Source organism: Zonotrichia leucophrys, chromosome 2, assembly GCF_028769735.1.
Source record: "Zonotrichia leucophrys gambelii isolate GWCS_2022_RI chromosome 2, RI_Zleu_2.0, whole genome shotgun sequence".
Taxonomy (NCBI): domain Eukaryota; kingdom Metazoa; phylum Chordata; class Aves; order Passeriformes; family Passerellidae; genus Zonotrichia; species Zonotrichia leucophrys.
In genome coordinates this window covers 135300399-135325119 of record NC_088171.1, presented here as the reverse complement: position 1 = coordinate 135325119, position 24721 = coordinate 135300399, and the positions used below count along the sequence as shown (strand labels likewise).

Here is a 24721-nt window from a genome sequence, read left to right as displayed (position 1 = left end):
GCATCGTGTTTAAATTGCTGTTAAAGCTGTCTCTTTTCCTCAGCTTTTCTTTCAAGAAAAATCAGAGAACTGAGGATTTTCTGATGTTGCCAAATGCAGGCTATCAATCTGGATCAAATTACCTGACACCTTATCCTTTAGTAGATAAAATTGCTCAAGACTTTATCCTGATTTTCCAGTTTCCTGAAATCATTCAAAATTACACTGATTTCATAAGACCACTTTGGCTGAATGATCATACTTCAAGTGATGGTCCCATCAGTATTTATAGACCCATGGTAGTACTTTCCCACTGGAGGATCACCAGTGGTGGTATTTACACTTGCCAGGCAGTATTAACATGACCTTACTAAATTTAGGATTTATTGCAAAGCCACTCCTGCGCTGGCTCTGCTGTCTGAAGCTCTGGGAGCTCATCGGGAGCACAACCTTGGACTGGCCCCAGCTGGGCGTGTGCCACGCTGTGAGACGCTGTGGTGGCAGCTGGGGGAGCCTGAGCTCAGCTGCTGTGGGACCTGACTTGTTTATGCAACAACACACACTTTGGAGAGCTGTAGGTTAAACCCACATGCTGCTCCCAGTGTACACAGAAATCATCATCAGCTCTCCCCATTTCTTTTCTTTGAAAAGGGGAAAAACAGAGGCTGTTGGGCAAAACGTGCAGGAACAAAGGAGATGACAGCAACAAAAAAGCAGGTTTAAGTTAAAATGTGGTTATTGACACATGTCGGTAAGGAAGCACTGATGGCAGTCATGTGTCCTGAAAAGTCTCTCTGAGTTTTGAAACATCATTGATGAAATTCTCCTGAAAATTTCTTGCATTAGGAGGTTCTGAGCACTGCTGGTATGCAGACTTGGGAGACAAAACCAAATTGTTTGTGTGGGGAGGGAAATGTTTTGTTTCTATTGTTTAATAGGCCTAATTGTCTCCTTCTTTAGCTGGGTTAACTCTGCAGTGCCAAGAACTGGCTGACTTCAAACTGTAAACCCAGTGTATGAGGGCAAGCTCCAATACTCTTGGCCCCATTGAACTTCCAACTAAATACAGTTTGCATGTCTCAACACATGATTTTTCAAAATGTCTACATGCTGTCATTATTTCCCCTGCCATAGGTTACAGCCGGGATAATGTCCAGCCTGAGACAATTTTAATTTGACCCTCAGGGTGCAGTTTATTGCTCCCCTGGCTCAGCATAGCTGCCCAGTGGCTTGTGGCCACTTGTTGCCCATTGGAGGCTCCTGGCCAGCCAGCCAAGAAACCAGCCAGCTAGCAACCTTCCCAGAGGAGGTAGGTTGTGCCTGTTTTGGCAGCAAATATGCTGGCATCTTGTGCTTCATTGTGTAGCCTTCCAAGCCATGCTGTGCCAGTAGCAGCGTGGTGTAGACAGAAATCATCTGGTGAGTACCAAGGTCTCATCAGTTTCTCCCATCCTAGGACAGGTGTCATAGTCACAGCCTTGTCCCACCAGCTGCCAACTCACAACTCTTGCTGTAACCACATTTCGGCACAAATGTCAATAGACTAGCCATGGTGCATGCCTTCAGCCAACACAATGCACCAAACATATTCAAAACTCTGAAAAATGAGTGTGTGTTTTTAGGTGTGGGTGGCACCCTGGGACAAACTATCGTTTTGAGGCAACTTCTGGATACTGACTTTCAAGGACAATGAAAGTCAAACCCTACAAAAACCTTTCACCTCTGCACATCATCTAATGTTCACACTAATTATTAGAAGGTTCTTATAATTCGTATACATATTTGGTGATAAAGATGAGCTGCAGAAAATTTCCAGCAAACAAAAATGTTAAAAAAGAAAGCAATACAGGGACACTACCAAACCGTCTAAGCTCCTAAACTGTGCTCTACCACAAACTACTATTTTACTGCAGAAATATTTCCTCTATAGGCATTCTCAGATAACTTCCTGTTTATAATACAGTTTTATTCAAGCTTTGTAATGTTCTTTCTCATTCTCCAAGCAGTGCAGAGCATCCTTGCAAGCAGGGGTTAAATCCTGCACTTCCTTTTTGGCTTCTCTTCCAACAATAACAGGTTCATATTCTGGCTTTCACAGGAGGGAGTTGGATTTACTGGCTGGTTGTTGTGTAAGCATCAACTGTACTGGAACTATTGTAGGAGCAAGAAACAGGAAGAAACTGGTTGGTAAAACACAATCATAGGCTGGCAGGAACTCCGTGACTATTTGTCACTCCTTCCAAAGAGGGGAAATACAGTTGGTGGCAGATATTCAGTGCCATCAGGTACCCAGAGAAGAGATTAAATATCTTTTTTCTCCATGCCAGGATACTCAGAGTTTTACTTCAATGTGGACCATGGCTACCTGGAGGGTCTGGTCCGTGGGTTCAAAGGTGGGATCTTGACAAGTGCGGACTATGTCAATTTAGCACAGTGTGAGACGCTAGAAGGTAAGTGCTGATTTATTTTATTCAGGAAGAAACACTGTTGCTTAGGTTTCTGAAGAAGGGAAGGTAAAAGACTGAACTACTGAGTGTCTTAAACCCAGAGATAACCCCAATGTCCTTTGAAGAACTGCTCTCATATTTAAGTTAATAGCTTTCCATAGATTGTGATTTGTGTGCAGGCTGTAATTTGCTAAACAATGCAGACAATGGGGCTTTCTGGTTTACTGATAAGGATTAGAAATCTCTTCCACAGAGCTCTTATGGTGATTGGCAACCTTCTCACAGATTTTAGCCATGCTATCGAACAGTTCAGGTTTGGAACTTTCATACCATTTCAGCTGTATAAAACAGTTTCCAAAATCTTGTTAAAAGCTTGCTATTTGGCTCGGAGTTTCTCTATAAAATACATGATTTTAGTAATTTGTTACTTCCTGAGTTTTAGGGCAGTGGTGAAGACTCTGCTTACCAGGAACAGAAAACTAGACTCCACAAATATAAAACTTAGGGAAATAGGAAAAAAAAAAAAAGGAAAAAAAAAAAAAGCTCTTTTCAAGGTGACTTTGCCACAGTAATAAAGAGAACACACAGTAGTTTCCAAAACAGCTTTCTGTGGCCAAGACTGGTCACAGCCTGATGAAGACAGACTTGTACCAAAGAATCATATGACATACCTTTAGACACTAGGCAGGAAAAAACGCAACAGAAAGAAATCACCTTTCTAAAGGAACATAAAGTTAATTTTCCTGACTGCAAAATAAAAGCTATGATTGTACACTCAATTTCTATAACTTGCAGTCTCTTAGATCAGCTTGGAAAAGGAAGAAGGAGAATGAATAAGCTCTCTCTATTTTAAGCTTTGGCTGATTTGTACATGCAGTAATGGGTTTGGAGTAAGAGAAAGGGAAGAATGATGATTCCCATATCCAACAGAGTTTTGAGGCTGTCTAAACTATTAATATAAGTAATAACATAAGTCTGGGAAGATTGCTTGCCATTCATCTCTTACATTAAAACAACTGCATTTAAAGAAATGCACGTAGATATTTACCTGTCTGCAGAACCAAGTTCCTCTTATAGGAATATGTTAAAGAAGAGTTTATCAGTACAGTCAATGGAATCTAGACACTATTGAACAGACCAAGTGCATGTGTCTGCTTCTGCTGATAACCTGGAGAGCTGTTCCAGCTCTCCATTAAACACAGTGGCAGTTCAGGCACACAGAACAGATGTATACAATCACTCTGAGAACTGAAATCTACTCCTTATGTCAGCTGGAAAAAATCAACTGTTTCTTCACCCCATTTTTTCCAGCATTTGTGATGTATGCAACTTACAGACTCTACAGAAACACTTGATATAGTATTTAATTGTTTAAGTGAAAAAGTCCTGCTGCATAAGGATACAGACTTTGGAAAAAGGTAACAGCTTCAAGCATCTATAAAAGAAACAAAGAACAGATTGGTAGAATAACTAAACTCTGCTGTCACTTCACTTCTCCCTGCAAACAAACTCAATAAATTATGTTATCCAAAGCTTCATGAAGGCAAAAAAAATCCTGGTTGCTTCTGAATAAGAAAAAAAGATATAGAGTTAAAAACATATAAGCAAAAGGGATTATTTGTACCCTTCACAAAAGAATACTTAATCGTGTTAAGTTTAGAATAGCTAAAAAATCCCTAAATTTTAAGTCAAGCTATAAGGAAGTTACTTACCACCATGAGGTAGTTTTCAAATATTTCTGATATATAAACCTTCAATATTTTTAATAGCATGAAGCAGATGGACAGGTAACAATAGAGAGATAAAAACCATTCTTAATTACAATTTATAATAGGAAGAACAATTAGTTTTATTTTTTAAACTTATTTTTTCCAGTGTTCATTCAATTTCAGAATGCAAATTATTTCATCAATAGAAGCAGCAGCCTTCATCATCCCTCCTACAAGCACATCTCTACTACCCACTATCACTTCCCCTTTTTCTCTATTCAGCTGCATCTCTTTCACCACTAACTTTTTTCTACTTATTATAGAGAGCTAACAGATTCCCACCATTTACCTACCAAATGCAATATTTATAATGAAAATATAAGAAATATAAAAATAATTGATTTCTACATGATGCTAAACACACTTATTTCTCTGCACATGTAGGATGCTGTAGTACTGAACTTTCACTGTGAGTGTACAGTGCACCAAACCCACAGACTCCTACCTAAAGTAAATTTCTAAAGTAAATTTCATACATTGTCTTTGATTCAAATTTGAAATATTCAGCAAGAGGATCTGTGCTGTAGTAATGTGATGTTTTCTCAGAAGTGCCATCATGTCTTCACATTGAAAGGTAATAAATTTACCCTATTCTGTATTCTGTGGCTTAGCACCACACCACAAAAAATGGCCTAAGCTAAAAACACTATAAATATGCTAAAACAAACAAGTAGGAAACAAAAATCAAAACCATCAAAGTAACCCATAAACAGAAGCAAAAAGATTTTTTAATTTCAAAGTGGTTTTGGTATCTCTAGAGATGAAACAATGACATCACTGCTGAAGAACCACAAGAAAAACTTTAGATTAGTGCTTTACATCTGCTTGATAATCACAGAACAAGTGCAAAAGCAGAATGGAAATTAAAAAAGAAGACTGCTAACAGACTAATGATACCACTGTGTCCTCTCAATTCAGGGCCGTACCGACAGGAGGAGAGGCTTTCAGCTCCATTTAGACATCCTCTTCAGCTTGGTTGAACTATGATTTCCATGGAGCTGCCTCATGGGCTGCATGCTGGTTTGCTCCTATGGCATCATCTGTTTTAAGGGAATGAGGTTCCCAGAGCAACCTTGCTGACAGTTTTGAAGAATATGGGGGTGTGGGAGTGTGGAGGTGTTTAAATGCAATGTTTTGTTCTTCTCTTGCTTTTTTTCTGCGATAGAAAGACTTCTGCTCTGTAGAAAGGAGGGTAGGTCACAGAAGGACAAACATCTGAACTCTGGGCCGGATGGAATCAGTGACACAAGTTTACTTAACTTGCCAGAGCCAAGGCCTGCCAGCACATAGTGGCTGAAATAACAGTGTTAACAGAAAGAAAACTGCAGCTGGTTGGTTATTGCTATCAAAGTGAGGGGTCAGACAAATTACCATGAATTTGATGCCAAGAGACTAAGTTAACATTTTGTTAAAGTTCTCAAAATAGTCTTTCTTTTTGATCAGGATCATTCCTGTCTTAACTGTAATCATCTTAAACCAGTCTCCCTCTGTGCTCTAATTCCTTTTAGTCATACTTTAGTTAATTGTGTTTGTTTGCTATTCAGTTGTGAGTAAACTCACGTAATTCTTTAAGGTCATATTTTTCCTATAAGTTGTTATCCTGCAAGCAATTTAATGAGGAAATAGACAATGCAGATGGATGACAATCAAAATGAATGGATGACAGCTGAAACACAGGAATTTTCTTCCCTAGGGATCTTTAGGACAAAGGCCGGAGTCTTGTGTAGGTCTCCAAGAGACCCTGAGGAAAGGAGCAGCTACCATCAATAAAAGGTTTTGCTGAACAGGAATGTCTGAGGCCCTGTAATGCTCAGCCATCTACTCCTGCTGAGTCACCAAGTCATGTCACTAGTGCAAGTGTCTGACAGCAAAAGTTCCCAGGCCCTTTTTATGCCAGCAGCAAAGACAGGACTATAATTTAGGTCCACCAGTTCAGTCTCTGAGCTGCACTGAACTCTGTCTTGATGTGAACCCTGATTATGACATTTCTGGTTGATATTATATGATATTGGAGCTTGTGGATGATTGTTTTGGCCTAGGCCTTGAGATAGAGTGGAATATTTTTTCTTACATGCAGTATGCATGTTGGCATTTATTTATTCAGTTAAATAAATACATCTATAAAGCAGGCTGTGTAACTGATAGGGTTTTAAACTCAACATTCCTGGATATAACAGTTCCTCCATAGCTTTTGGGAGAGAGGTGAGGCTATTTAATGAATTATAACTAATATTTTTTGTACCTTATATTAACGTATGGTTTATGAAGGCACTCAAATCAATTCAGATAACTGAGAAAGAGTAACAAAGTCTTGTGAAACTACTCTCAATCAGCAGGCTTTTGTTTCTGTTCATCTTATGATGATGTTAATCACATTTCAGAATGGTCAATACTTGGGGCTGATATTTGGGTTTTACAATCTGCTTTATGTAATTTAGCCCTGGAAAGTACTGTGTTTGAAAGGCATTTGCACAGTGTGGCTAAAAGAAGATATCTGTGGTTCATCTGAAAAGGAATTGAGAAAAGGAATTGAGCTTTGCATCTCATAAAGTAGTATTATCTAATCTCAGCATATGTCAAGTATTTTTGTACTCTTTGCAACAAAAAAGCAGAAAAGTAGGAAAGTTTTCACAGGAAATGTAGGTGTAAAATCAAAATATTAATGAAATTTTAAAAACTTGGTCTTACATAGACTAATTTCTGGGTATAACTTAATTTTTATTTTTCTCTTAATCTTGCTTACGTTTCCCTCTTTCTCCAATTGTGTTTCTTTTTTCATATTTGGATTCTATTTCTCCTCTTCCTGCATGGAAGTCGGTACTGAAAGTATGACTTTTTCTAAGTGTGTTATGTGATTTGATGTGCATTTGATGAATAGGCAATATTTGGGGGATAAAGAACCGTTTGAGTGGTTGTATCCAGAGAGTAGTGGGAAATGCTTCAAAGTCCAGAGAGAGCTCAGTGCTGAGCAGTGCCCCTGAAGGGTCCTTTTTGGGACCATTCCTGTTTGATATCTTCATCAGTGACACAGACAGTGGGATTGAATGCACTGTCAATAGGTTTGCAGGTGGCACCAAACTGAGTGGTGCAGGTGACACCAAACTGAGTGAGTGGTGCAGTTGACACAATGGAAGCACAGGATGTCATTTAGAGGGACCCAGCAAAGCTAGAGAAGTGAGCCCATGGGAATCTCACGAAAATCAATGAGGCCAAGGATGAGGTCCTGCACCTGGGTTGGGCAATCCCTGGTATCAACATGGGCTGGGGCAGGAAGGAATAGAGAGCAGACCTGTGGAAAAGGACTTGGATGTCTACTACTCTTGGACAAAATGTCAGACATGAGCTGAAAATATGTGCTTACAGCTCAGAAAACCACCTGTATCCTGGGCTGCATCTAAAGCAAGGGAGGGAAATTGTTCTCCTCCTCTGCTCTACCCTCATGAGACCCCACCTGGAGTACTGTGTCCAGCTCCAGGGTCCCCAGCTCAGGAAGAACATGGGCCTGCTGGACTGAGTCCAGAGTAGGGCCACAGAGATTATCAGAGGGATGGAACATCTCTCCTACCAGGAAAAGCTGAGACATTTGTGACTGTTGATCCTGGAGAAGGTTCTAGGAAGACTTTATTGCCAACTTTCAGTACTTGAGGAGAGTTGCAAGAAAGATAGAGACAAGTTTTTAAATAGGGCCTGTAGCAATAGGACAAGGGGCAATGGTTTCAAACTAAAAGAGAATAGATTTAGACTAAATATAAGGAAGAGATATTTTAAAAGTAGGGTGGTTAAACACTGGAAGAGGTTGCCTAGAGAAGTTGGAAACATTCATGGCCAGATTGGACAGGACTCTGAGCAACCTTGAGAGGCAGCCAACTTGCATAGAAGACTCTGTGAAGTTTATCTCAGTAAGCTACAGTGCTAAACGTAGGAGTCTGCTTCACACTGCACTAGTTCTTTTGCTTTAAGTCTCAGTGTAGGCAGCCTTATTGCATACTGAGGAAGTATACACATAGAGAAATAGGCAAAAGTAGCTACTGTACTGATAAATGCTTACCTTGCTAACTGCAAATTAACTTCCATATTTCCATCAGTGGGAGTGTTGCTGTCCTTTTCCCTAATTATCAGTTTAAATTTCACATAGAAATCTAATTATTAGACATGCCCAAATCATATAATAGAATCCCAATCTATAATTTAAACTAGTTTTAATATAGCATTTGAACACAATTATGGATTGCAGTGGGGCCTTTTCTAAAAGAAAACATTAAACTGCTTTGAACAGCAAGAAATTATTCAAATGCTTGCTTATGCCTCATGGTAAAAAAGGGCTAGCAGATAAAATTCATCATATTAATTCTAGGATGTCATGAAAGTTTCTTTTAACTTTGTGGTCAAAACAACTCATTTTCCCCAGTCACCAGGGTTGAGAGCTCAAACAGAAAATGTCACAATGACCCAAGTTTCTGGAACAGCTTCTTAGTATTTGCTAGTAGCAGCCATAAATCAGAGAAAGCCAAACCAGAAATGCTAAGAGAGTGCAAACTCTCCCCTTTCAAGTGCTCTACTGCAGAATCCATTTGGAGTCCAGAATGTGTGCCAGGCAAGATGTGTTTCCTTCTCTTCTTCAGGCAGCCTGATAGCAGAAGATTATAATCGTACTTGAGATTTAGATGTTTCATGGGAATATTTAAGACCTTACCAAAGTTAAAGGATTATTCCTACTCCAGTCCATGAGAGTGCAGCAGACAAAACACCTGATGCATTATAATGGTGCAAATCAGTGAAACTGAAACAGTGAACAAACGTGATGAGGGAGGGACTTGAAGCAGTAGTGGGTAACAGCCTATCTGGTATGTCTGAAAATGAAAGCTGATGGTGAAACTTCTGACAAAGACATAAATTATTTGCTCTTTCCTATAGTATGCAGAAAGTCTTACTGGTAGAAGGCAGTACAAATTTGCATCAATTTTGCATTTACCCTGTATTATACCTATGCAAAAAAACTTTTCAATAGAATTATCAGTTGCTTAATATAAAAGTGTATTAGAAATTAACTTTAAAAAAAAATTTGGTTGCAGACAATATGACAGTTTATGCTCATGATCTTTCCTGAATTTTAATTTCAGATCTGAAGTTACATCTACAGACTACAGACTATGGCAATTTCTTGGCAAATGAAACTGGTCCTCTCACTGTTTCCACCATCGATGAAAAACTGAAAACAAAACTACTCACAGAATTTCATTACTTCAGAAACCATGCTTTTGAACCACTCGCCACTTTTCTGAATTTTGTCACGTAAGTAATATCACCAAATATCTTACCACACAGAAGAAGCAGTTTAAATAGTGTAAATGAAACATATTGGAATTTGTATTTAAGTTTTAAAGCCAGCAAAATTACATTGATACTACTACATTTGCATGCTTTACTTGCTAATATAAATTCTGAAACTGTATGTTATACGAAGAGTTGTCTTTGCAACTAATTATTTTAAAGAACAGAAGAAAACAGAAGTTTTCTTTGTGTGAACAGTGGCAGAAGAAGTGGTAGAGATTAATTAATTTAAAAATGGTTGAAATTTTCAAACACCGTCTAGGTCAGACAAGTTGAAAAACTATGTTTGGGAGAGGGGGTGTGATTCGATTCATGCAAGATTAACAATTTCATGATGCACATCGAAGTGATTTAATTCCTAGGCATGTAGCAAAGTGTAGACCTTTTTAAAGGGGAAAAGACAACACATCCTACACCTGCCATAATTTTTATACTATTCGAACCAAATAAATAAAAACCAGGAGGACTTTATATGGTATATTGCAAGGTACTTAGATCCAAGTAGCTTTATTTGAAAGTTCAGCTGTTGTTTGATGCTGGATGAAGAGAAAGCTCTGATCTCAATACCATCATGAATAGATGAAACTTGCCAATTAATGACTTCAACAACTTCAAGAACAGTGATCTGCTTTACAACAATATAACAACATGGACTAGCAAAATACCAGCATGATATTTAACCTAACTATTTACTCCCCTTGATCTGATACTTTTAATATATTTTAACAAGAACAATGCACTGTTCAACTAAATTTCAAGGAGCAGCTTTATTATAGTAAAAAAGAAGCTATCATTTTTTTTTTCTGGTCATATGTAGCTGACCAATGCTAGGCTGATATATTAACAGGATCTTAAAGGCTGTCCTAGGTTGCCTGTGGGCATGCAATATTTACATTTTGTTTCAGGGAAATTAAAATGAAAGCATGAAAGTTTTGGCAGTTCTTTTATCACACTCATTGACATAAATGTTTTGCATTGACATAAATGTGTATGCACAGCCTTTGCTCACTGTTGTTTTTTTAAAATAATGGATATACTGGTTAAGATATTTCACACAAATCATTGAACTACATTCCACCAGATCCTCAAGCCCTCTTTACATATTTTTGGTGAGAACATATAAATGTATGTTTATAGCTGTGTTCTTAGTCAACAATGCACACTCAAGACTGGCATTCAAGGGAATTATGTTCCCATTTCCGAGTCACTGACAAGACTCATCAGCCCCTTTGACACTAAAACTGGTATGAAACTGATAGAAAATTTCTACTCAAAAGAAAACTTTTAGTAATAGAGAAGAAATCTTTAAGAGCCTGTTCTTAGCTCCCTCATGGGAGGATGTTTAAAGCTGAATGAGAAGAAACCTAAGATTGGACCAACTGCATGAACTCTGCAGTTTTAGTGCCGAGATTCCCATGTACTTCTTTGTCCATGGTATATATGAAATTAACAATCCCAAACTTGAAAACTTGCTAGCTCAGGTGATTTGCTTTGGATACCACTCATTGCCACTTATTACAGTGAATCTACATCTCAGCTGCTATGCTTATTATAGTCATGTGTCAGTACCACCATCTTTAAAAATGCCCATTTTCTAAATCTCTCATATAAATTAGGTTTAAAACTAGTGCTTTGTTATCTACTTGCTATTTAAAAACTTCTGTTGATTTTTGATGAGCTATTGATACAAAATGAACATACATTCTGATAATACTCTGGTATTATGGCTAATTTTCAAAAATTTTTGGTTTTTATTTTTTCAAGTGAAAGTTGTTTATAAAAATAATTTATTTTTACTTTTTCTTTCCAATACAGATACAGCTATATGATTGACAATGTAATTCTTTTAATAACTGGCACATTACATCAGCGACCCATAGCTGAGCTTGTTCCCAAGTGCCATCCATTGGGGAGCTTTGAGCAAATGGAAGCAGTCAGCATTGCCTCAAACCCCACTGAACTCTTCAATGCAATTTTGGTTGACACACCATTAGGTAAATCCACTAAATTATTTCTTTTATTTTTCTCAAAACTACTAATCCTGTACTCTTTAAAACAGGATGTTTCCCAGTGGATATGCTGTGTTTTGGTAAAAAAAAATCTTGAACTGTAGATCAAGAACATCTGCAGTGGTGTTCAGGACATATTCTAGTAACATTTATTAATAGCCTCTATATCCACCTTGGGTAGCAGACTCAGAAAAAAACATGTTACTCAAGAAGTGCAATGTATATATTTTCTATTCAAAGTAGTCACTGATTTAAAACATATACATTTTTATTTCAACACCTACATTATACCAAAAAATATGTCTTTACTAAGGATCAAGCAGACAGCTACTAATAATTTTTAGATTCCAGATTCCCTCTTAAGATTTGGACATGGTTCAAATATAAAGAAAAGTCCTTTTTTTTAAGAACTAAGTCTAAGCGCGAAGCAATGTAAAGTTTGGAGATGTCACATTATAAATTAAGATGAAACTCTGCTCAATGTGGTGTAGCAGCCAACACGAACAAAACCCAATAGCCTGTGAAGGGCACTGAGAATAAGACAGAACTGGATGTATTTGAATGTATATGAAACCATTATGTGCCCTCATCTTCAGTACTCTGAGAGGTTTTGGGTTCTGCGTCTCAAAAAGGTGTGATAGGTTGGCCCCAGACAGAAAAAAAATTCCCAGCCAGCCACTTTCTCACCCTCTACTCTCAGCACAATGAGGGGGAGAAAAAAGGTGCAAAAATAGATTGTCAGTTGAGATCACCCACAAAGTACTGCTGCAGGCAAACCAGACTAAATCAGTGGGGAGATTAACCTGATTTATTGCTGATTTATACATGTATGACACAATTAATTACTGATCCAGATATAAGGAGACAAACAGAAAATCATGAAACATTTAGGTGAAAACTTGGGGAAACTTGGGGAAAATACCTTCCCTCCAGCCTTTGTTGTTCCTTCATGCCAGGCTCTTCTTCTCTACTCCACCCTGTTATCCCTGCAGGTTACATTGCATCCCTCCAGACAGGCAGGGCAGTCTCAAGGAGCAGGGGGAGTTTAGAGCCATAGAATCATAGAATAGTTTAAGTAGGAAGTGAACCAAAAGATCATCCAGTTCCAACACCCCTGCCATGGGCAAGGACCTTCCACTAGACCAGGCTGCTCAGAGCCCCATCCAACCAGGCCTTGGATAATTCCAGGGATGGGGCATCGACAACTTCCCTGGGCAACCTATTCCTGTCTCATCATCGACAACTTCCCTGGGCAACCTATTCCTGTCTCATCATCCTCACAGTAAGAATTTCTTCCTAACATCCAATCTAAACTTACCTTCTTTCTGTTTAAAGCCATTCCCCATTGTCCTATCATTACATGCCCTGGTAAAAAGTCCCAGTTTGTTTTTCATGTAGGCCCCCTTCAGAAACACCTGCTTGACTGCAGGGCTGGGCTGTGCCCTTGCTGGGTCCCAGCTGGAGCTGCCTGTGTCCAGCCCAGCACAGTCCTGCCTTTCCCTCACAGCGGACACCCGGCAGCAGACTGGCACACTGCACAGTGAAATCTGAGAAGGGACAGAGCAGGACAGCTGAAATGAACTGTGCTGCCATGTGTAGACAGACTAGAAAGCCCAGACTGCAGTTTGGAGTGGATAAAGCTGATGAGAGATATGGACACGGTTTACAGATTCCTTAAAGCAGTGGTTTGTTCATAGTGATTTATGAACTGCTGCTTACCAAATCCTTCAGAAGACCAAGAGCCAGCAGGAAACTACTTTTGAAAGGTAAACTAAACCACTGTTTTCACACAGCTGGTAGTAAATTTCTGGATTTTTCTTTCTAAACTAGTTCATTAAAGAAAAAAGTGTTATCAGCTCTTTAAAGTCATGGGACAAATAGATCTATGAGGAGATAATGAAAGGTGCTCTCAGGGCTACACTTCCTGATATTTTCTATTTGAAATCTAGATGCTGGAAATGTAGGAAGGCATAAGACCACAAAACATGGCCAGGCTTACATCTTCTCTGTAAATATCATCTTCCATGCCACTTAGGAAAACACTTTTCCGTATGGTACGGTTCTGCCCCACTGGGATAGCTCAGGAACAGCGAGAGGCACATGTTGGTTATGAATATAATATTTTTAAATGGTCCAGTTGCACAAGTGAAATTCATCCACTGCCTCCCTGCTCAAAAGCTTGCTGTTTAGTCAGTTCTGCCAAGGACCCATAAGCACAGATGGTCAAGGTCAAAGCATCTGCCCTTTGTCAGCTGCAACCTGTTGCCTTTCCCACACTACATACGCAGAGAAAAAAAGGGAAAATAGGCAAGAGGATTCTCCTTAACAGTTGCAAAATACCTGCATGATTTCGGACAAAAATTATTTTTCATATCCCTCACTAGAAAATCTCCATAATAACCAAACTATATACTTTAGAGAAGATTAGGGCTTTCATTAGCATTCCCATTTGATTCTCTCTGGAGACCTGGGCTCTGCCTGCAGCGCTGATTGATTCCCCTCACTGCAGATTCCCATTAAAAAGGAGAGGATAGGAGGATAAGGGGAGAATCAAGCAGATTTTTCTTCCTCTCTTTTATATCACCCTTTCTTGTACAACAGAACCCTCGGATCCTTGTTCACACACTAGTGAGCAATAGACAGGAGATGCATATTATCAGCATGCAGATTTATACTGCTATGTTATAAACTCTGCTTTCAGCTGCATTTTTTCAAGACTGCCTGTCTGAAAATGACCTGGATGAAATGAACATTGAAATAATGCGCAACAAACTGTACAAGGCAAGTCTTTGAAACAAAGTGATAATATTTGGGGTTTATCAAACGTCTCAGCAAAGCAGGTCAGTATCATTAACCCTGTTTTATGGATGGGGAAACAAAAGTATGGCGATATAAAGCAAGCTGTCTAAAGTCATCTGGTTGATTTCAAGTCCAGGAATGAAACCCAGCTGCTTCCATTTCTACTCCACTGTCTGGGGGCTTTTCAAATTTTAGGTCTGCATCCAAATTCTAATTTAATATCTCATTAATGAAAATACTCTAGATGTCAAGCTAATATCCAGTTCCAGATTTGTTTACGAATAACTCAGCCACCGAATACCAGAGAACTCTTACCTCCTGAGTGAGTCTAGGCAGACTTTTGGATAACATTTATCTTTATTTATATAAGGAAGATGAGATTTGAAAGGGTCTAATGGTTTTGAGTCTAGTTAACATGATTTTTACTTAGGGATTTTGTATAATTTTCTTCCTTTAAGAACAAGTTTTAGCATTGTGGCAGCACAGTGCTGCAAGTATATGCATTTAACGTGAGCATTTTCAAAGTACTTAGCACACAGGTCACTACTCTTACAATGGTCTCTTTAAAGGCTATACAAACTCCAATCCATCAAAGGTTCCTCCTGGCACATTCTCTTCAAAATCTTTATCATCTTTCTTTCACAGTGGATTCCCCAGATTGCAGGAAGTATTTTTACAGTGATCTGATTGTACTAGGGAGAAAGAAAAAAAAATTCTGTTTGTCTTACAAATGATATTTATAAATTCCAAAGCTGATTTTTAATTCTTGAAACTTTTACTAATTCTCTCATTCAATACAACATCAATTATGCTTACATATGTTAATTTTTAATGTATTTTAATTCTTTCACAGTACTACTATACTAGATACTTTTTCCAGTTTGGTAACATACACATTTGATTCTTTTATCCTGTGTGGATATCCATATATTAACACTTACCAAATCTATTTATTTTCTTCTTGCTCATCTGACTATTGGGGGACCATTCTGCAAACACTATGAAATTATTAATATACAATTTCTCCTTTACTTCAGCTGTCAATGTGATCAATTGTTTCTGCTCTACCATCAGATAGCAGTATACAGAACCTAATGTATAATTCTATGCAGTAGATCCCACTTGAGATGTCTCTACTTAAAATTCACTTAATTGCATAGGTAGTGACAGCTTATAACAAGATTGTGTGAAGTTGTGGCAAAGGCATTTTAACATAAATGTTCTCTAATACAGTATTTTGGGAGACTGAGAGGCAGGCAGAACCGCATCTCAGATATTTAGTGTCCTTCCTGCACAGGTATTTTGAAATGGGTGCAGATGCCAGAATCCTTAATAGACCAGAGGGCTCTGCAGACCAGTATTACAGAAGCTTTGTCTGCTGTTCTGTCCTAATCCAGGGTTTAGGGTAGAGCAGCAGGGATTAGTTTGTGTATTCTCATCCTGCTGGCCCAACATCCGTGGCATATGCCCAAATCCCCTCCTCCACACACTATAAATGAAGAGTTTCCTTTAGCCATCTGCTTATTATGCAGTGGAAGCTCAATGGAACTCAATAAATTCCTTCTTTAAAGAGCAAGTAAAACATAATATTTTTCTTATTACAATTTTTGAAAACATTTGATCTCAAATTGTAAAAACAAGACATTTGCATTTGAACATTTCAACTTTCATTTGAACTAAGTAATTAAGCACATACTTAAAATTTAAATTCATAGGTGGAATTATAAAAGTTAATGGAAGTATTTAAAAATGAGGTTCATGGCTATGTGCAATCCTGGTCCAGGTCTTAAGCAGTATTTAAAATACTTCTCTTCTTCTTTCGTGTAGTCTTATCTTGAGGCATTTTATAAGTTTTGTGAAAAACAAGGTGGTACTACAGCAGAAATAATGAGACCTATTCTTGAGGTAAGAAACATTCAGTCTTTATACATTAAAGTACTCCACAATGTTGTCATAATTGTCTCACTTTGTTTTTCTGTTCAATTTCTCTCCATTTGCCAAAGTATCTGTGAAATGTTTGCTTCTCCTCTAAATATACCTGTTTTTTTCTAAGATGTAATAAATAGTGTATTCAAGGATGACTTTTACCTTTTTACTAGAAAAGCAGCTAGACCATTACTAAGGAGAGTCCTGTCTCAGTTAATATTTTTCTGTATCAGAGAGCAGAAAAGAAGAAATGGTTCACCAATCTCAACATGTTGCCTTTTAACATTTCTCTCCATTATGTAGAAAACCAAAAAATGTTGACTATTGATTTTGGGATAGCTAAAGCCTGGCATTACTGTCTATTTACTAATCAATAATCTTCAAGCTTCATGGTACTGCTACGTTTGTTTATTCTCTTATTAAAATTAGTCATTAAGGTTAGACTTGAATCACCTTTGGAATTAGTGTCACATAAAAAAGTTGAACATTCTGTGTTACATTTTTGTCTCAACTCAGCAAAGTTTAATATTTTTTTCCATGGCAAACAAAGTTCCTAATGTCCTCCCGCCAAAGCATACATTCATCTAGTGAATGATATTTTTGTCTTTGTTTTTTTTAATAAAAGATGCAGAAATTTCTAAAATTGAATTCTCAGCATTCAGGTCCCCTTTTCTTTTTTTTCTTACTTAGTCTATCACAATTCTTTGCAGAGGCTGACAGCCAGACCACCCACTTGCTTCCAGGAGTCTTTTTTTCTGGATAAGCGATTTTACACCCTGGAAACCAAAAAAAAATTTACCGAGGGCTGATGTCATCATACTGAAAGTTTGCATTTAGAAGAGAGATAATAACCCTGGGAGCTCATTCTTGAAGGAAGAATGTGTCTGAATTACATTTTACAAAAAAAATCCTAAAAGATATTGCAATTTTCTATTTTAATTAAGCAGGTCACAACATTTCAATTTATGCTCTAAACAAAATGCTCTTAATCAAGTTAAATGGAAGAGAAATTAAATATTTTGACTTTTATTAAAAAGAAAAATCAAGAGACTGGCTGATTGGCTGGCATAGTTTATTCATATTTTTCAGAAAATTAGTTTTTAAATAGAAATTCATGCTCAGTGCAGAATACTTACCAATGCTAGTTTAAGCATCTGATAAAACTCTCTTTATATCAGTGGTAACAATTCAGCCTATGATAAGCTTCTTTAAAATCCCTATCAATCAGCCAGGAGGATAAACTTTTCTATAGAAGATTTGCTTTTCTATAACATTCTATTACCCTGAATAGACACATAGAACAGACTGCTGATGGTTGGATTCACAAAAACCCGACAAGTTAAATTATTCAAACAAATAGTTGCTGTTTATTTTGTAATCTTATATGTAAGATTACCAACTTGACCCTACAGAATGAGGCTGAGGTATTTAGCTCCCCAGCTCCTTGACTACCACATGTGGTGCCAAACTTCCATATTAAGAGTACTGATGATCTCTTCTCCACCGTGGACAGCACATGCTGCATGTTTAGCCCCGATTCTGGCAAGAAACTGCAGGACTGCATTGCACTGCAGCTAGAGCTGTGTCTGTCAGCATGGCCCCGTGCTAAATTCTGAACCAGCAGTCTCCCACATGCAAACATGCACTAAGGAAATTGTCATCCTCTGACTCCACCTCTACCTGCAGCAATCAAATGGACTGTCACCCAAGTAATTGCCTTGTGGCCTTACTCTCTGTGGAGACACTCATGTGCCAATAATTTGTTGAATACCAAGGTCTGTAGGGATGGGAGTTATCCTGAAAATTTTCTCAAACTGGAAGCCACCAGAAGCAGAACCCACACCTGCTACCATGAGTTGCAATTGCCTCCAAGGTTTTTTATCAACAAAATATTACACATCTAACAGCTAGATTCTACATGACTTTAACAAGTTAAAAAAAAGAAAGCATTTGTCCTTCTAAAATGGTTTCAGTAGGTCTAATAGGCTTATTTTTATTAAGTAGTGAAGTGAAGTTTGGCCCTGTTATTCATTAGCTAGAAATCTTTTCAAGCATGCTTATTTTCTTCTCATTACTTCTTTACTGTTTACTCCTTTCCCTTACTTCGAAGTCAGCACCACCAGTGGGTAGCGAGTTCCTGTTAGTGTCTGTTCCCATACACAAGAGTAGATGTGAATATGTGTTTTTGCTAAAGTGGCAAACTAGTGTTGCATATGCAGCCTTATTATTCAAATGAAAAAAACACCTCTCTGCTCAAATATTCACAGCATAAGAAATTTTTTAGCCTCCTAAAATGTGCCTATACCATATTTTCTTCTCTTGGAAGATTTTCCCTGTGTAATCCCTGCAATTAGCAAGGGCTCTGCTGTTCTTAAAACATGAAAGCAAGGAATAAAGGAAAGAACTAAACCAGAGTCAATTTAGATCTCAAGACAGCAGAAAAGATTGTTTTTATTTACTAATGCATTTTTCAGTCATACTATAAGAATGGTAAGTGAAATTTCGCCTTGTACAAAATAAGAACCTGAGATCTAGACATTGGATTGCCTTTCAGTCTGCTGCTGCAGTGAAAATACAGATACTGCAGACATCTAAACCTGACAGAAGAAATATAACCTTTCATTCTATATATTAAAAATTAACTGTTATTTGAACCACTTCAAATTTTAACTTTGCAAGTAAGCGGCCCCCTTCTCCTTATCAAATTATCATTTTAAATATGTGCATTGAGAAACTACCTTTTTTTTGGATTTTCATTCAACTTTTACTATCAACAGCACTTTCAATTACAGGCAGTACAATTGATTCTTTGTCCTTTCCTTTATCAGTTTTATTTATAAGATCATTATTGCATAATCTTACATATGAGGGTGTGAAGATATTTTTTCTTGTCAACATCTGGGTAACTAAGCAGGGAAATGAGGAAGCAGCAAAAATTATATTTTTAGAACAGAAAAACACAGAATAAAAACTGTAGTTGCAAAATCTTGTTTGATTTTCTAGTCAAAATGTAAGGCATATTTGCAAAGAAGAGAGAATTTACAATTTCAAAAATAAGGTATGTGTCCAATGCTCTCAAGTCGACTTTTTAAAAAAAATTACATTTCCATTTGACTTACTTAAAAAACCCCAGAATATGCCCACCCTAATTTAGAATGAGATGTCTAATAATACCTCTTTATTCTTTGTTTTGCATATTAAGTTTGAGGCAGACAGACGTGCTTTTATCATCACCATTAATTCATTTGGCACTGAGCTGAGTAAAGATGACCGAGAGAAGCTGTATCCAACCTGTGGAAAACTTTATCCAGAAGGCTTGCACCTGTTGGCCAATGCAGATGACTACGAGCAAGTGAAGTGTGTTGCAGAATACTATGCAGTATGTAAACTAATTTATTAAAACAACAAGTGAATATAGAATAGTTCATTAGCATCTCCTGACATCAGCAAAGTTGTTAAGATTATACGTGTAAGTTAAAAGAATTTTTGAGGGAGGAAAAAAATCAGCAGAGGTACTAAAGTTCCCATAAAAAAGTGTATGGGATCAAAGACTTTTGATATGAAGAGATAAGATTGAGATAAGACATTATTACATTAGTGCAGTACAAAGTTCCTCTTACAAGGATGTTTAAGTAAGAGCAAATCACGTCTAGTAAATAAAACTCTTCCTACTCCATTAACTCTCCCCAAATTGAGTTTCACTTCAATGCTTCTGCCTCCAAGATTTTGGAGCATAGCCAGCCCTACAGCATTTTAAACCGAGCTGACCAAACAATTCATGTCACAGATCAGTCAAACCTGATTTATTGCCAGTATACCATAAAAATTCCCTTCTGAAAAATTTTCTCAAAATCACTAATATATTCAAAGAATAGATGAAAATGTTAATATTGATGCAAATAGTGTTGTTATTAAAGATTAGTAATCTGCAATACTTGCTCTACGAATTAACTGCTGTACTCTGTCTAACCATAATATTTAAGCTACCTTTAAGTAGGTACACAAAAAGTGTCTATTGCTTTTTCCACAAAAAAAACCACAAAGGTGAAGCTGTGCATCTGCTCCTGTGCATAAAGAGAACATTTTAATCATGAGTTACCATGTCAATGCGGCATGGACCAAGACTGTTCATGAGATGGTGAGTTATTTAGATGAATTTGGGAACCATTGTAGTAGACCTCTACTACACTCCTACCTTAAGGGAAAAACAAACCAAACACACAGAGAAGGAAATTACACAGAAACGTAACATGTAAGAAATTAAGTCAATGATCTGCACAGGATACTCCAGGGTGACAAATCAGACTAATGGATTTGGATACAATGTTAATGCAAGTAAGGCAAATCCAGCTGACTACTGGAACTAAAAGGAGCAGCCATGTGATGATCAGAGTTCAGTGTTTTGGCTCCATTCATAGCTCTGGCTCTGATGGATACTATTTGTACCAGAAGTTCAATGCTCTCTGCCCAAAGGAGTGAAAGGTCACGTCATTCCACAATAAGTCTCTATTAGTGCCTTCAGCAAATTAATTTAAATTGTTGGAAATTATGATAAGAAATACAAGAATAAATGTGATTTTTCTTTCTTTTGCTTGTTATATGCTTTTAACTTTTGATTTATGTAGAATTGTGGTCTATACAGGAGGTCTTCTATACAGAAAGATTACTTAACGAAGATTAATTTACAAAGTAATGTAAGGTGTCTGTGCTGCACAGAATGCAAAAGTACCTTATTTCCATGGACAGTGGTTGTCTGTGCTTTTAGGAATACAAGGCTGTGTTTGAAGGTGTAGGGAGTGGCACTGGAGAAAAGACACTGGAAGACGCATTTTTTGAACATGAGGTAAAACTTCTAGCCTTAAAATACAAAAATGAATGTTACTCACATGGAATTAAAATTAAAACAGTAATGAGGTACCAGGCTTTTGATTCTACTCTACTATCTACTCTACTGCTTTCTATTCAAGAACATGGATTTTTGATGGCTGTCAACATCTGGCTGAATCAAAATAGAAGAATTTACTTTGTTAAATGAAATTAATCCTATAACATTCTTCTGAGGACTCTTTACACAGCTATCAATCCTGATAACCTTTCCAAAAGCTATCTCATAAACACCACTTAATTAAATTTCTTTTGAGTAATCTACTACAGAAGTTATTTCACCATTGTCTTTTATTTCCTGTAATATTGCTGTACTCTATTACCAAAATTATTCCACAGATGACATTTCAATTACACTGATACTCAAGAGATTGCTAAATATAATCATGGTTGCAAAGCTGCAAGAAATCTTGAACATTAAAGCTACCATTTAAAAATCCCATTCACCTTCCTTGATATTTTGTCCTAACACTTCTTTCATCTTTTCTACAGGTAAAGCTGAATGTGCTTGCATTCAACAACCAGTTTCATTTTGGAGTATTTTATGCCTATGTGAAGTTAAAGGAACAAGAATGCAGGAATATTGTATGGATTGCTGAATGCATTTCTCAGAGACACAGAACCAAAATTAACAACTACATTCCAATTTTCTAAATCTGATAATCTATAATGCTTGAAAAGATGTATCATTTCATAGAAAAGAAGAAAAATCCTCTTTCAAAAATTAACTCTTACCAGATCTTTTAAATTGTATTAATGAGCCTACTTACATATATCACCATAGGAAAAAAAAGTAATGCAATTAGAGATATGAGTACTTCATAAGGAAATACTAATGGGTTTATTCACAAATTTGTTGGTAGATTTGTTTCCCACTGTGCCTATTTTAATTTAATTGATCAATAAAAACCTCTTGCAATGTCTCACATATATACTCTTTCTCTTTTGTGAAACCAAAATTTGTATCAATGACATTTGAAAAGCTCTTTACTGGCTTTTTTTTTTTTTTAATTAATGTTTTTCTCAAAGGGCAAATTAAACCACTACTTGTATCTCACAGGGTCTTTCTCATGGCATACAGATGGTATGAAGGATTTAGTACATAAATAAGAGAGAAACTGTGAGATTGCCGTTAACAAGTCTGAAGGGGAAGCTTCCTGATCTTAACTGTGACTCCTCCCTGCAACTAAATGTAAATAACTATAGTATCACTAAAATGTTTTTATTTCTTCCTTTATGATCAAATGAGGAGCACACTAAGAGTCAAACAACGGGGATCTGATCTAGTCCCCAGCAATAAAAATATTCCCTCCCAGCATACTTAAGAATCGTCTTTATCTATGCACTGGAGAAGATTATGAAACATGAATGAAAATGCCAACAACGTCTGTATCAGTTTTACATCAGACACAAACAACACCAGCTCTGAGCTATTTGAGGACTGGCTAGGATCAGTAACTAAAAATAGAGGGAACAGTTGAAGCCAGATTGTAGCAGGACAAGATTAATTCTGCTGAAGAAAAAGGGAGGATTTTGAAAGCTTTATCGACATTCTGCCTTCCTACTCTATTCAAAGAATTTGCCCTTTTATCTTTCAAACAGGTCATACCTTGATTTTCTGCATGACTTCCCAGTTTCAGGCTGCACAACAGCAAATCTCACTCTTCAGCTGGCTGTTCCTCCAGTAAATATGATATAGAAATACAATCCATTTCCTGCTGAGTAGGCATAAAAAATTATATCTGATGTCAACACCTCAGAATTATGGAAAAACATTCAGACATCATGATCTTAAAAACTGAGATATAATATAGCTCTCTCTATAATATGTAAATGTGCACATGCATTCATACATAAAAAGTAATAAACTTTGTGGGTTCTTTTATAAAACCATACTTCTTGAACTGCAAATAACACCAAAGGGCCATATCCCAGAACATTCTATATTCATTTAATGCAGAATTGAGATGATTTTATTACTTTGCTTTATTGTTAATATCAGACAACCTTATATTATTACTTTAAAGAATATTTTCATAGGTTAATTTAGAAATAATTTAGTATGAATTTAGAAAAATTGACTAAAAATTAGTAAGTGTATAAGACAAGAATACAAGTCTTATTTCTATATTAAGGCATATATCTTTAGTAGATGCAGCAATTCAGAAAAAAAAAAGAAACAAAAAAAGGAATATATTTCCGAGTCTAATCTGTGATCAGTGCTTTCATATACCACAAACTGTATCACAAACTACTTCACAAACTGCAATGAAGAAAGAAAACATTGCCACAAATTTGTAGATTTTTCTATATTTGCATCAAAATTACATTAAATTCTATATATGTATTTGAAAAAATGTTGGGAGCAGAAGAATAACAAAGTCAACTGGTCTGGGACACAGAAACTTAGTAAATGCAATTCAGCACTGTGCATGAATACTTTTTCTGTACTGATAAATCAGGCCTCCTTACTCGAACAAAACAAATGAGCTGACTTTCTGCCAAGAATTTTCTGAAGTGATTTGAAGGGGAAAGAATCTGCTCTCCACCCTAAATCATTCTGTGCCAGGGAAGATATGCAGCTGCTGTTGCTACAGTCTGGATAGTGTTGGCTCAGAAAGAAGTGAGCACAAATTGCAGCTTTCATGACTGTGTTGTCAGCAGAACTGGTCTTTAGACTATGGAAAGGACAGCATCAGTTTTGATAGATGCTTTTTTTCAAAACAAATGTCTAGATATTTGCCAAATGAACACAGCATGTAATAGACCTCAATTATATTTAATTCAAGGACAAGCAAGCTAGGACTTTAAACTTTTAACTCCTCAAAATCTATCCTTTTCTATAAATAATATATTCTACATTACTCCCTTGTTAGTAAAATGGTTTTCATGCTGGTGTATATATAAATATAAATCCACAGACCTATAAATCTATAAATATAGATATATAAAATAGAATCACAGAGTTTGCTGAGCTGGAAAGAACCCAATATAAAGGGGATTTAAAGGCCGTATATCATCTCCAACAAGACCTTATAGTGGAAGTTCCGATCACAGGATCACTACCAAGAGCATCATTAGCTTCTTGGTGGAAATGTCAACCTATAACATAGGGGAACAGGAAGCAGCCACTTTTCATCTTTTCCCTTTCACCTCTCAACAAGAACTTTTGTTCACACTCTTTAATGGCTAAGCCTGTCCAGTGAAATTTGTTCAGTATGATTACGGTGACTGTGCCCCTTGGGCTGCATCTTTAATGAGAGATGGAGAGCAGGACCAGGAACGAGCTCGAAGTGGGCTTTGAGAGCTGTGAATCTTTCCTTCCCATCTACAGCTCAGGCTTGATGTGCTTGCCATGTGCTCACAAACAGCTGGGCAGCACAGAACTGTGGATGCACTGGGCTGTGGCGTCCCAAGCACCTCCCAGGCCCAGTCTCTCCTTCCAGCATGAATTACTGCATTAGGCATCTTTGCTAAGAACTGAAGATTTATAGGATGAATCATATCAGCATGTGGTCATAAGATTTTCTCTGGACTCACTGTCAGCTGACAATAGTAGAATCTCTTGTTCTGGTTC

At 37.1% G+C, this 24721-nt stretch overlaps 1 protein-coding gene across 1 annotated transcript; it reads left to right on the top strand.

Moving 5' to 3' along the window:
• Window positions 1–2205: 2205 nt before the first annotated feature.
• Window positions 2206–22067, top strand: ATP6V0D2 (ATPase H+ transporting V0 subunit d2). The gene is made up of 8 exons (XM_064703592.1): window positions 2206–2429; window positions 9316–9487; window positions 11342–11520; window positions 14237–14316; window positions 16162–16239; window positions 19463–19639; window positions 21026–21103; window positions 21637–22067. Exons 1-8 carry the CDS (start codon window positions 2300–2302, stop codon window positions 21796–21798), a joined length of 1056 nt encoding a protein of 351 aa, XP_064559662.1. The 5' UTR covers window positions 2206–2299; the 3' UTR covers window positions 21799–22067.
• Window positions 22068–24721: the final 2654 nt, after the last annotated feature.